This window comes from Molossus molossus, unplaced genomic scaffold (genome assembly GCF_014108415.1).
Source record: "Molossus molossus isolate mMolMol1 unplaced genomic scaffold, mMolMol1.p scaffold_m16_p_19, whole genome shotgun sequence".
Classification (NCBI taxonomy): domain Eukaryota; kingdom Metazoa; phylum Chordata; class Mammalia; order Chiroptera; family Molossidae; genus Molossus; species Molossus molossus.
The window spans coordinates 13390796-13403242 of record NW_023425354.1 but is presented as its reverse complement, the minus strand read 5'-3'; the positions used below and the strand labels follow the sequence as shown (position 1 = coordinate 13403242).

At 39.6% G+C, this 12447-nt stretch overlaps 1 protein-coding gene across 1 annotated transcript in view; it reads left to right on the top strand.

The window, feature by feature from the left end:
* Positions 1–12447, top strand: part of TANC2 (tetratricopeptide repeat, ankyrin repeat and coiled-coil containing 2) — a 273469-nt gene that overhangs the window by 249192 nt on the left and 11830 nt on the right. Inside the window, exons 17-19 of the mRNA XM_036268781.1 lie at positions 1485–1578; positions 8401–8534; positions 9453–9576. Coding sequence (XP_036124674.1) covers positions 1485–1578; positions 8401–8534; positions 9453–9576 — 352 coding nt within the window. The remainder of the gene's footprint in view (positions 1–1484; positions 1579–8400; positions 8535–9452; positions 9577–12447) is intronic.

Sequence of the window (12447 nt, the reverse complement as noted above, 5' to 3'; positions counted from 1 at the left end):
GTTGCCTACAGTGTTCAGTACAATAATGTGCTATACAGGTTTGTAGCCTAGGAGCAAAAGGCTATACCATATAGGCTAGGTGATGTAGTAAGCTATACCATCTAGATCTGTGTTAAGTGCACTCTGTGATGTTCAGGCAAAGAAAAAATCACCTAATAACACATTTCTCAAAACATGTCCTCATCATTAATGCATGACTTTATTTAAATTTATTGTAAATTATACTAATATAAAGAACATGTAGCACACAATTTACAAGTAATAATAAAATATACAATACTCTTAATTGAGTGCTTATGTTGATGTTTGCTAAATTTGTATCATAGCCAGCCTATGGTTGCACCTCAACCGTGATTTGATAAAAAGAGTTTGTATCCCAGTTTACTCACTCTTTTCCCAATAATTTATTGTCATTAAATCTGATATGTGATCTGCTGAACTACTATTTGTCCTCATGCAAATTATGTTCATTAAACTGGAAGCTCTTTCAGCTTTAGCACTAAGTCAAATCCTGATTTGTAATGTTTGCCAGTTTCCAGGGTGTAAATACTTCCACCATAGCTGATTTCAAGCTACCAGTGTAACAAAGTCACTGAACACAAAGTTGCAGAGATGCACAGTAGCACTCCATTATGTAACATCATCATACAGACACAGTAGATATAAATAATCTTAAGAGGACAGATAATTATAAAATGTAGTTAAGTTGGGAAATTATGAGATTTTCTTTTTTTACTTTTAAATATAACTGAATTGTGATTTAATTTTTAATGAACATCTTTGTTTAACAACGGGCTTGCAAAATTCCTGAAAATTTAATGATGAGCTTTCATAGACCAGCACAAGTTGGCTCACCATTGCATGAGTTGGCTGCAGTGGCACAGCTACCCTGTCAACTGACCTAACATGTCACCAAGGGAATACGAAGTAAAACTAGAATTGTTATTATTTCTGAGAGGCTTTTATAAACTCTCTACAGTCAGGTTCTTGGAATCAGTGCTGTCACTTTCCTTTGCTGTTAGCAGCCCTCTCCCTTTACTATCCCCAAAGCAGTCCTTGTACCTAAAGAAGGTGATTGCTCTGCTCTGAAGAAATACAGGCCCTGAGTTTTGTCCATATTTATTTTGGGGGTTTTTTGTTTGTTTGTTTGTTGATTGTTTTTGTCTGCTTATTTATTGGTAGTTTTACTGGGAGAATGAGGGATTGCTTCTTTAACTTAAATGTGAGGAATATGTAATTTTAAAAAACCACATGCTATAAAAGTAAATTATGTTCAAGAGAAACATGTAAACTGTACTTGATAGAAACAAATGCTCTTAATGGCAGTTTTGGGTTTCTATGCTGGGACAGGCCCTGCTGTTCCTTTTGTGTGTGAAAGATTTCCTAACACTTGCATCATCCAAGTAGCTTCCAAACCTCACAGGCTAGTGTCAGTAGCGTAGTTTTCAACCTGAAGTTTGAGCTGACACAACTTCTTGTTTCAGATTGTCTCCTACCTACTTGATCTTCCAGAAAAAGATGAAGAGGAAGTGGAGCGAGCACAGATCAACAGCTTTGACAGTCTGTGGGGAGAGACAGGTACTTGTCATGGACGTCCCTCTCTTCTCTTGTGTCTGTGCTGTGTTTGTGCGGAGATATTCTCTGCATCTCCCACCCTGATTTTTTTCTTAGGCATGCCTTAGGCACCTCTCTGGTGGCTTTTGTGTTGGGGACCAATTCAGCCAAAGTAAAATGTCAAGCAGTTTCCTTCTTTCAATCCTCTTTCCCTTTGGATTCCCCATACCATTAGCACCAGTCTTCTTTCAAACAAAACTTTCCCCTGCTCTTGTTTCCAAATGTTTTTAAAAGACTGAAAGTTTCCTTACAGTGTGCCAAACCAGAGCAGAAAATAGTTGTGACCTTTCTCTTTTTTTAATTCTAAGATTCTTGTAGCAGTTAAGAATAAATATTTTTCCCATCAAAATAAAACTCTCTTCACCTGTAGTTATCAACCAGGAGGTTAAATTTTTATCTACGCCTCTGGCTTCACCAAGTGTTATCATGGCAGAGTGATAGCTGACACGATTAACCTGACACAGTCTGAGTCAAGTTGCTAGGTGCACATGGAGTTGCTGCCCTGAAAAGTGCAGGCCCGTGCCATCTCAATCTGCAGCAAAGCGATTTCTATATTGCTTGGTACTTGGTACTCAAACAGAAGCCTCTTCCTTGTGACCTTTGCAGGAAATGATGATTGTCTTTCCCCCAAGTCTAAACTGCAACATCTGGAGAAACATTAGTGACCTTCTATGTGTTTTTATGAAACCAGGGCAATGAAAACTGTAGCATCACCACAGATACGTATCATGTTTTGCCAGGCGAAGGAGACCAATATTGAGTTGGCCAATTTAGGGAGAATATTTACCAAACAAGAAGGTTGTGTGTTTTGCTTAGAGTCAGAGGGTTATTAAAAATAAGAAAAGACACTTGAATTCATTTAAAATTTATAGTTACCTACTGAATTGCGATGTTTCCATCCATGGCAAAAATCTTACATAGGTTTTATGGCTTCTTTAACATTATGTAGAATGGTCCAAAACCCAGGAATTTGCTTCTCAAACTTTCCCTCCTCCTGTAAGAGCCAAAGGGAGCAGATGCCAGGCAGCTGCAGCTTAGGAGCCTGTGACAGATTAAAGGAAAATGTGCAGCTGGAAACAGCTGCTGTCTCTGGGACCCCACCTTGAGGGAAGCCAGAGGACAGACTTGGGGGAAGAGGCTAGGCTGGACAGGCCAGGACATCAGCCATCCTGGAGTATGCATATTGTAACCTAGAGCTACGGAAGAGACATGTTGGTTTACTGCTGCTCTCAGCAAAGCCTTCCCCAGCTCAGTATTGCCATACTCCCCACAGATTCCTATGGCCAGGCCACTCACAGTAACCACTGGGGAGGGCAAAAATGTTGTGGTCCAATGGCGATCATAGAAATTACAAGACTAACCATTTTTACTGATGAATATCAAACACTTTCTAGTAGTATACTTAAAAGAATTACTAAAAACTGTTCAAGGGTGTGAACTGAGCGGAAGACTTATTTTTATCAATAGGAATTGCTTTTTAGTTTTTTTTTTGGTTTGTTTGTTTGTTTGTTTTTTATCCTCACCCGAGGACATTTTCCATTTTTTGAATAGGAATTGCTTTTTAGAATAAAACTTTATGGTCTCAGGATATTTATTTATTTTTTTTTTATTTATTTTTTTATTTATTTATTTATTTATTTATTTATTTATTTAACTTCAGATAGAGTGGGAAGGAGGGAGAGAGAGACACATCAACTGGTTGCCTCCCACATGACCCCGACCAGGGCCAGGGACGAACCGCAACCAAGGTGCGTGCCCTTGACTGGAATCGAACCCGAGACTCATTGGTCTGTGGACTGACATTCTAACCGCTGAGCCAACTGGCCAAGGCAGTCTCAGGACTTTTGAAACATTTCATAAAGTATGCAGTAAAGTTTGTTACATTGTCTTACACACGTATCATGTCTTAATGTAAAAATTCAAAGCTTCGTGTCAATTTGCTTATTATCAGAATTGCATTGTTTAACTTGATATTTATATGAAATAATTTCAGCATTATAAACATAATATGTTATTTAAAGCATATGGGGCAGAATGAATTTGTAATATAATTTTTAGATCTGTAAAAAGTTATTTGACCTTAGAAATATTTGGGGGAAATGATGTCTTTGCTATGTAAAAATGTTCTGACAACTCACCAAAAACTGAGTCACTTTTTTGTCTATAGTGATGGATTTACTAAGTGGTATACATCTTCCTTTCTAACTTATAGCACATCATCATTTAAAATTTATAGTGATCCATTGAATAGTTATGTTTCCTCCAAAGAAAATATCTTATATATGTTTCCCTTATATAAAGAATGAAGATCTGCCCTGGCCGGTTTGGCTCAGCGGTTAGAGCGTCCGGACGCCTGCAGTCCGGAGAGACCCGGGTTCGGTCCCCGCTAAGGGCACGTACCTCGGTTGCAGTTTGTCCCCGGCCCTGGTTGGTCGTGCGGGTGGCAGCCACTCGATGTGTCCCTTTCACATCGATGTTTCCCTCTCTCTCTCTTCCTCTCTCTCCCTCCCACTCTGTGCAAAAAGTGGAAAAATGTCCTCGGGTGAGGATAAAAAAAAAAAAAGAATGAAGATCTATGATCAAAGCCAGCTGGTTGGAGTCTCATATCTACAACCCTGGTCTAAACAACATAATTTTTACCTAAGAAAAATATGATGGTCATGTCTCCAGCAATCTGTACTACTTACTAAATTGAATCTAAGATACCACTGACTATAAGAAACTGTATAATTACTACATTATATACGACTACAAAAAAAAATTCTCTGCCAATTAAACTGACACAGTCCTTTATTATCACATCAATTGTAAGGTGCATTCCAGTTCACAGATGTTAAAATGTGAAATAAAAGAGTGCATCTTAGAATCAATGAACTATACCTTAGCATGTAGTGAAATATTAAAGTGTAATTTTAACATATCAGATTTTCTAAAAGCAGATCACTAGAATATCCTGGTTGCCTGTATCCCCCTTTTGCAGCCTCATTATCCTTCCAGATAGCATCTTCCTATATCCAGCTTTCACCATCTGGCTGACCCCTTCCCATCCCACAGGGTTTTCTCAGGCTTTTTATGGAACAACGCAGGGGAAAAAAAGCAATTAAATTGACAAGATTATTCACCACTCCGTCCTCTCCTTTGTCTTATGGGCACAGACTAGAACCAGCATTAAAAGCTTCTAGTAACTCTGGAGGGTCTGAGCCATCCCGTGACCCAAAAGAAGCAAGTTCACAGAGTAAACAAGATACCCTTAATTCAAGCCCTCCTCATCTCTTGCCTAGATTATTGCAACTACATCCTAACTGATCTTGTCTGTAGCCTCACCCAGACTTCAACCAAAGTGATCTTTTCTGAGGAACAATCTGATCTTGTCACTTTCCTGCTTACCCCCTTCAATGACCACCTGTAACATTAATTGTTATTTAATGTAGCATAAAAAGACCAATCATGATCTCTCGCCTTATCTATTGCCTGTCTTTTCTAGTTACTCCAGTCACAATAAACATGCTGTTTCCTACCTCATTGCCTTTATACGTGCTTTCCCTGTGCCTAACATGCCTCCTCCTTGCCCTTGAATGCCTGTAACTCTCCTATTTCTCTTTCAGCATCTAGCTCAGATTGTCATCTCTTCCTAGAGACCTTTTCAGACACTTCTTCTTCTGTGCCCCCTCCATACAACCAACCTCCATGGACTTATTTCTCTTGTATATACCACACTGTGTAGTAGTGTACTAGTTTATTTGTCTGTTATTCTCACTCAATCGTGAGTTCCTTAAGAACAGAGACAGTATTTGACAAATAGCTCAATAAATGTTTAATTAATGTTGTTTGGGATAGCAGTGATCAGTTTATGTCTCCCAACCACCTCTGTTGGTTTTACATGACCTGTCTGCTGCACTCTTTCTAGATTGAAAATAGAACAAAGAACCATTTGCTTTGCTGCGTTCTACTTCTGTCAGCATCCCATCCAAGTAGACTGGCTATTTCCCCAACTCTGAGCTGCATCCTGTCTGTCTCTTCAAACTACTTAGATGTTTCCATTTGAAAAAGGACCATTTATGTCAGATAATCTCATCAGATGCTGACAAGCTAGGGAACAAATTTTGTTACTGTTCTCTCAGGAAAAGATTTGGCTCAAACTGCTGTGTTTGCTCTAAAAATCAGTTTGTTGTTTTACAGAACTGGCTTTACCTTAATCTTATTTTTTTTCCAAAAAAATTTTAACAGTTTTTGATAAGACTGCAATAAAATCCAGCCAAAGCAACTCCTTGCTCTCGGATTTTGAAAAGCACAGATCCCATTTTACATAGTTGTGTTGTTCCGAGATGAAATTGGCCAGCTGTGTTAATGACCATGTCCAGCTATCAGCTTGAGATTCCTGGCAAATTACATCATAACCTAAACAACAAAGAAAAAGGCCAAATGGAACATTCCCTCTCATATAAATGTGTTAGCCAGTGGTTGATATGGACCAGCCAGAGCAGTATAACTCCAGGTTAGAGTGGACAAGATAAGTTTAGCTTTTAAGATGGGCACTGGTTTTACGTTTCAGCTGTGTTCTCTGAACTGGTGTCATTGCTGAAGGGCTTGATTCGGAAATACTGTCCACATTTTCTCCGGGCGCTATAAGTTCTTTTGTGAGAAAGAATGTATTTGCCACCCCCCTTCATGCACGGGACATTAAAAGAGAATTTTGCTGCAACCCTATCACCTGGTAGCTGCTTTAAATGGGATCTGAACATGGGAGTTATAAATTTTCCAAATCATTTGTTTTGGAACATGATCCTGTGGTTCCTCAGAAGTGTCTAATTCAGTCAAGTTCTTTTTTCCCCCAGCTTTACTGAGTTATAATTCACATATAACATTGTATAAGTTTAAGGTATACAGTGTGATGATTTCCAGTCAAGCTCCTAAACTGCTTTGGTGTTCTGATCCAAGAACTAAAGTGTTGCTGTTTTTTCTGAACTGTTAGAAATACAAACCTGAGAAAGAAAGAAGATCGCTTAGATTTTGAATTGAAGAATAAGAGACAAAACTTTTTTGTCAAGTAAATAATCAGACCCATCCAATACCTGTACTCATCCACTGGGGGCTTGGAAATGACCCTCACCCAGATACGACCAAGCCAGTTCCCTTCTATGAGGAACAGGACAGAAATCATGTTGGGACTTCTAAAATGAAACTGAAAATACACATAAGACAAGATACAGATACATCAAATTTGAGTGACTATATCTTCTAAAATTGTCACATTTTCCTTCAAAAGAACTTCTTATCACTGAGGAAGGAAAAGTTTATGTGAAGGTTTATCTTAGTGGAAATTACAGGTCATTTTGGTTTTGCATGTGAGTCAGTTGTGGATAAATTTGGCCAAGCCCAAAGGCAAACAAAATGCCATAATTTGCACTTGAAAAATATTACAAGTAAATATTTTATTTAAATTTCAATTGCTTCCCTCATTAGATACCAACATTTGCAAACTGAAATATTATCTGTACCTGACAAATACTATCTTTTTCTGATTTGTCATTGGAATAGGTGGCCATAGTAAAGGGAAGGACCTGCTGACAACTACATCACTTTTCCAAGTCAATTTGCAAAAAAGTTCTCTATTCTCTTTCTTTAAAAGTATAACTCCTGCTGTCTTCTAAGAATGTTTACCATTTTCCCTACCCTCATCCATTCTTTTAAACACTAAACCTATGTGTTTGAGATCCCCTTGAAAAATTAGACAAAAATATACTTGTTCAAATATGGACCTAGTAGAAAGTACATCTCCAAATTCTTCTTGTTACTATAGAATAGTACTCAGAGGATGAAATAGGCACTCATAACATCTCTGCTGTATCAGAGATCATAAACAAAGGACAACAGCACAGAAAGAAGAATGTTTACGTTTCTTCCTGCTGTGTCCTTTATGTTCACTATAGCTATTTTTATCTGTGACTCCATCATTTTATATTCACGAGAAAAGAGCCTTTGTCACACCTTCATCTTTATGACTAATATCTTGAACACTTCTGATCCTCACATAAAAATGGTTGCACACCCAACCAGTGTAGCTAGTGGATTGAGTGCTGTCCCCTGGACTGAGAAAGGTCCCGGTTCGATTCCCAGTCAGGGTACATGCCCGGGTTGCAGGCTCAATCCCTAGTAGGAGGCAGCCAATCGATGTTTTTTACATCGATGTTTCTATCTATCTCTCTAAAAAAAAAAAAAATCAATAAAAAACATTTTTAAAAAAATGGTTGCAGATATACTAGAAACGTCTATCTCAACTAATGAAGAAAAAAAATGAAAACTGGCCCAAGGCCTCGGCTGCCATTTCTGACTTCAGTTCTTGGATTTAAGGGCCCAGGAATAGAAGTTGGCCAGAGAGTGTTCCTAGCTAATTCTTAAAAAAGACCTTACTCTGCAAAGGCCCTTCTTCTCTGCACTGCAGCCACACATTGACCAGTAGAGAAGTGTTGCTAGGAAAAGGTACTAGCAAAGAGGTAGGTGACAGTGAGGAAGACAGGGTAGGAAAAATTAAAACCAAGTAAGTTTGATCAAAGGTGATTTTTCAGTGAATTTATTGTTATAATTGTCTCCATATATTATAAATACGCCCATTTAAATGTATTTTCATTCATTTTTTTAAAATCTTCATGGCAAAAGCAGCTAAAACCATTATTCTTAGAGGTAAAATAGCAGTTATATTAATCAAACACAGATAATACTGCCATGTTTAACACAGGATTGGAGAGGCAAGACCATCTGTTTTCAGTCTGTGTTCTCTGCCCTTAGCCCTGACAGCTGCAGCCGGAAGGGGCAAACTGGAGGTGTGTCGCCTGCTCTTGGAACAAGGCGCAGCAGTGGCCCAGCCAAACCGCCGAGGGGCAGTACCCCTATTCAGCACTGTTCGCCAGGGCCATTGGCAGGTAAGCAGGGCAGCTATTTCCAGGCCCAGAGGCAAGGGCGAGTTCTAGGTGGGAACTTCTGATGCAGAGAGAAAGAAGGGGAAAAAAGAATCACAAAGTTTGGGTTACCCGGAAGTCATCGGGTTTGAGAACTTAGATGTTGGTTATAATATTTTAGTTGAGAATATGTCAAAGCATTAACATTCAAAAATCTAATTTCCAGATTGTGTAGAAGGACTAGCTACTTTGGCCTGGTCGTAGAGTTACCTCTTTCCAAAGAATATTTCACTGGTTCTCCGGAAGGTTCATATCTCAATAGATTACCACTCACTTGCAGGTGTCTGAGACTTGCTAAAAGAAAATGTGGTATATATAAAGTCTAGTTATGTGGTCTTTGCAGATGTTTGGCTTCCGGATAAATGCTAACTTGTACGCTGAGGGTGGAAAAGGAAGCGTATTGGTAATAATTCTTAAAAGTATTTGAGTAGGAAAAAAGGTTCTAGAAGCCAAACAGTGCTAAAGAGTTATTAGAGACACTCTACTGTATTCAGTTCAGTCGTAAGTATTCACAGCAGGCAGCTTTGCAACTTCTAGAGGTCAAAAAATTGGCACCGATGGGAGGTGACTTGTGTTGGAGCTTTAGTTATGGGATTGCTTAGTCTACATCTTGGCCATTGCTATCTTAAATTCTTTTTTACTTAGTGGCTGAGTCCAACATTCAGAGTTCAATTCTCATTTAGCTGTCCCTATGAGAGTCACAGATCAAATCACATGGTACTAGGACTGTGTGGAACTCGAGGGGGTTCTTGCAGTGAAAAGTTACATGTGGAGTTGACTCCCTGTCCAGCAGTGGGGGTTCACACACAGTAGAGGATGCAGGCCTGCGTCTTCTCAGCAACTCTTCCTGCATAATTGGCTCCTGTTTTTCTGTACTTGCAGATTGTTGATCTTTTGCTCACTCATGGAGCTGATGTCAACATGGCAGACAAGCAGGGCCGGACTCCCCTCATGATGGCTGCTTCCGAAGGCCATCTAGGAACTGTGGATTTTTTACTTGCACAAGGTCAGTCCTGGGGTGCCAAAGCTGGATGGTCAGTACCCATGATAACACGAGGAACTCATGATTTCCAGTGATAGATTCCAAGAAATGTTAAGAACAGATATTAATCCAGTTGGTTAGAAAATGAAAGTCCATCTCCTCTCCTCTTATATGCAGTGGGACCTTTCTAACTGATATTCTCTGTTTCCTGTGATTTGAGGGATCTTTGGTATTCAAAACTCTTAAATTTAAATCAGTAATCTCCAAACTTTTCATTTTTAATGTACACTCAATAAATGACTGTCTTCCAGGTATTATATTTTGATTTTAACATTATCAATTATTTTGTAATCCTGCACAACTTATATTTTTCTTGTATTCAAAGGAGGAAATGAAGGCTAAGACAATAGGACCCTGTTAGAGGACTTGGGATATTATTATCCTTCTGTTGTCATAGAATGGATGTCAAATGTCCTTTTGACATTTACCAACATTCACACATTCCTTGTGAATGGGAAATAAGTTAAAGGACACACACTACCATCAAAACTTTTCAGGCTCCTTTTGATAGCTGTGACCTCAGTTACCTGTGCAGAACAGTGGTGAGTGCTGATGGATCTCTGCAGTGGAAAAGCAAGGGTCACTGGTGACTGTGCAGTTCTGTCTAGTGGAACTTGACCATTCGCATGAAACAGGAGGTAGTGTGATTGTGACTGGCCTTAATGATTCCATTCCAGTTAGCCTCTCCTGTCAGTAAACTGGACCAAAAACATGTATCCATAAACATATGCACTTCAAGGAAACCAACCTCCTGAAGAAGCATGCCCAGGTGAGAGAGCTGAGAGTAGCTCAGTTAGGAAGAAGAGGTTTCTTCTAAGATTTAAACTACAACTCAGTCAGACACTTACTGGATCTTTAGCTTATCTTCCAAAGAAGATTTGTATCCACAACCGCAGGCTCACAAGGTGGGGTCAGAATCAGAGACCTGCTCTTCCAGTGTGCAAAGTGGTTCTTGTTCTCCAGTATCACCTACCAAACAAGTCTAGTTTCATGATATCTCTCCTCACTTCTGCTAAGAGGGAGTCAGGGGGGCCAAAAGGGGAGGGGATATGCCTAGATTCCCAGGATAAGATGTGGCAGGAATTAATGTTCCAGAACAACCCAAGTCTCCTGGAAAAGTCAGGACCTCTTTAACCACTGGTAACTGCACAGTGTCTGGCACATTCCAATAGATCATCAGGCACAGATTCTAGCAAGTTCTTCTCCCTTATCCACTGCAGAGATTCTGGTCTTTGTACTGTTTCGTTTTCCACACTTAAATCAGAAACTTCTAATAAATCAACATATTCTATGAACATTTATTTAGCCCATGTTCTTTGTAGAACACTATGCTAGGAACTGTGAATGATTTTTTTAAAAATAATATACTACCTCCTCCAAGGGTCTATAATCTGGCAAGGAAGGGATGAAACAAAGATAAATAACTACCTTAAAAAGCAGAGAATCCGCCCTGGCCAGTTTGGCTCAGCGGTTAGAGTGTCGACCTGCGGTCCGGAGAGACCCGGGTTCGGTTCCCGCTAAGGGCACGTACTTCGGTTGCAGTTTGTCCCCGGCCCTGGTTGGTCGTGCGGGTGGCAGCCACTCGATGTGTCCCTTCACGTCGATGTTTCTCACTTTCTCTCCCTTCCTCTCTCTCCCTCCCACTCTATCTGTACAAAAAATGGAAAAATATCCTCGGGTGAGGATAAAAAAAAAAAAAACCAAAAAAAAAAAAGCAGAGAATCCTAAGTGCTCTGATAAGGTAGTTGAGTTAGAAGAGGACAGATTTTGAAATTTGAAGAGGAAAAATGTTCTGTATTTAGGTGGGGGGAGTGTAATTGAAAGGCGAAGGAGGAACAGTACACAGCAGGTCTGGGGAAATAGGCAAGTTGTCCAGTGAAGTACATGAGGGCTGTTGGGAAATAAAATGGGAAACATGTGCAAAGAAATGGAACAGATGAAAAAAGTTGGGGCTTCATTCTAAAGGCAGTGGGGAGTCTTTTAAGATATTTAAAAGGGGAATTTATGCCACAGTTATGCTCTTTAAAAAAAAAAAATCACTCATGTGAATAGATTTGATGAAGGAATTATAGAGGACCAGGGAAACCATTAGGAAGTCTTTGTGGTAGGATGGATGAGAAGTGATGAAGCCCCAATCCAGGTTCAGCAGCTGTTAGAATAGGACAGAAGGGCCAAGGGCAATAACAGTTTTGGATATAAAGATTTGATTGCATGTAGGAAATGAGGATGAGTTGAAGTGAACTCCAAAGTTCGAAGATGGATGTTTGGGAAAACTGTGATTCCATTAACTGCAAGGGGGAGAAAAGAGAGAGTTGGAAGATTACCAATTGAATTTTGGAGGTAAATTGAACACATGGATTTATTTCATATGTATCTCCTTTTAATGTCTTAAATTCCAGCTTTCCTTGCATTTGGAAAATCAGTTTACCTATAATATACATCCAGAACTTTCTTATCCTGCTTTTTGTACCACTGGAGGCTCTGTCCAGAGAATTTATAGATGTTGTCTGAGAAAACCCCTTGGATTCTGTCCCACATTCAAAGTCATTCCATGTTAGAGTCAATTTTTAATTGCAGAATGTACCATTATGAAAAGATAACCCAGTACATTAAATGGCTCTCATCAGTGTTAGAGGTGTGGTACCTTCCAGCCTTTCATACACGATGGGAAACCAGAGAGTGTGGTTCTCTGACCTCCAGGGATAGACAGGTGATAGGCCAGGAACTGCTGAGTAGACCTGAGCTGGCTCTGGCAGGTCCCAAGCTTGATCTGACATTTGAATCCTGTCCTGCTGGGGAGGCAACCTGGAAAGTGTTTGTGTGCAGTAAATCTCT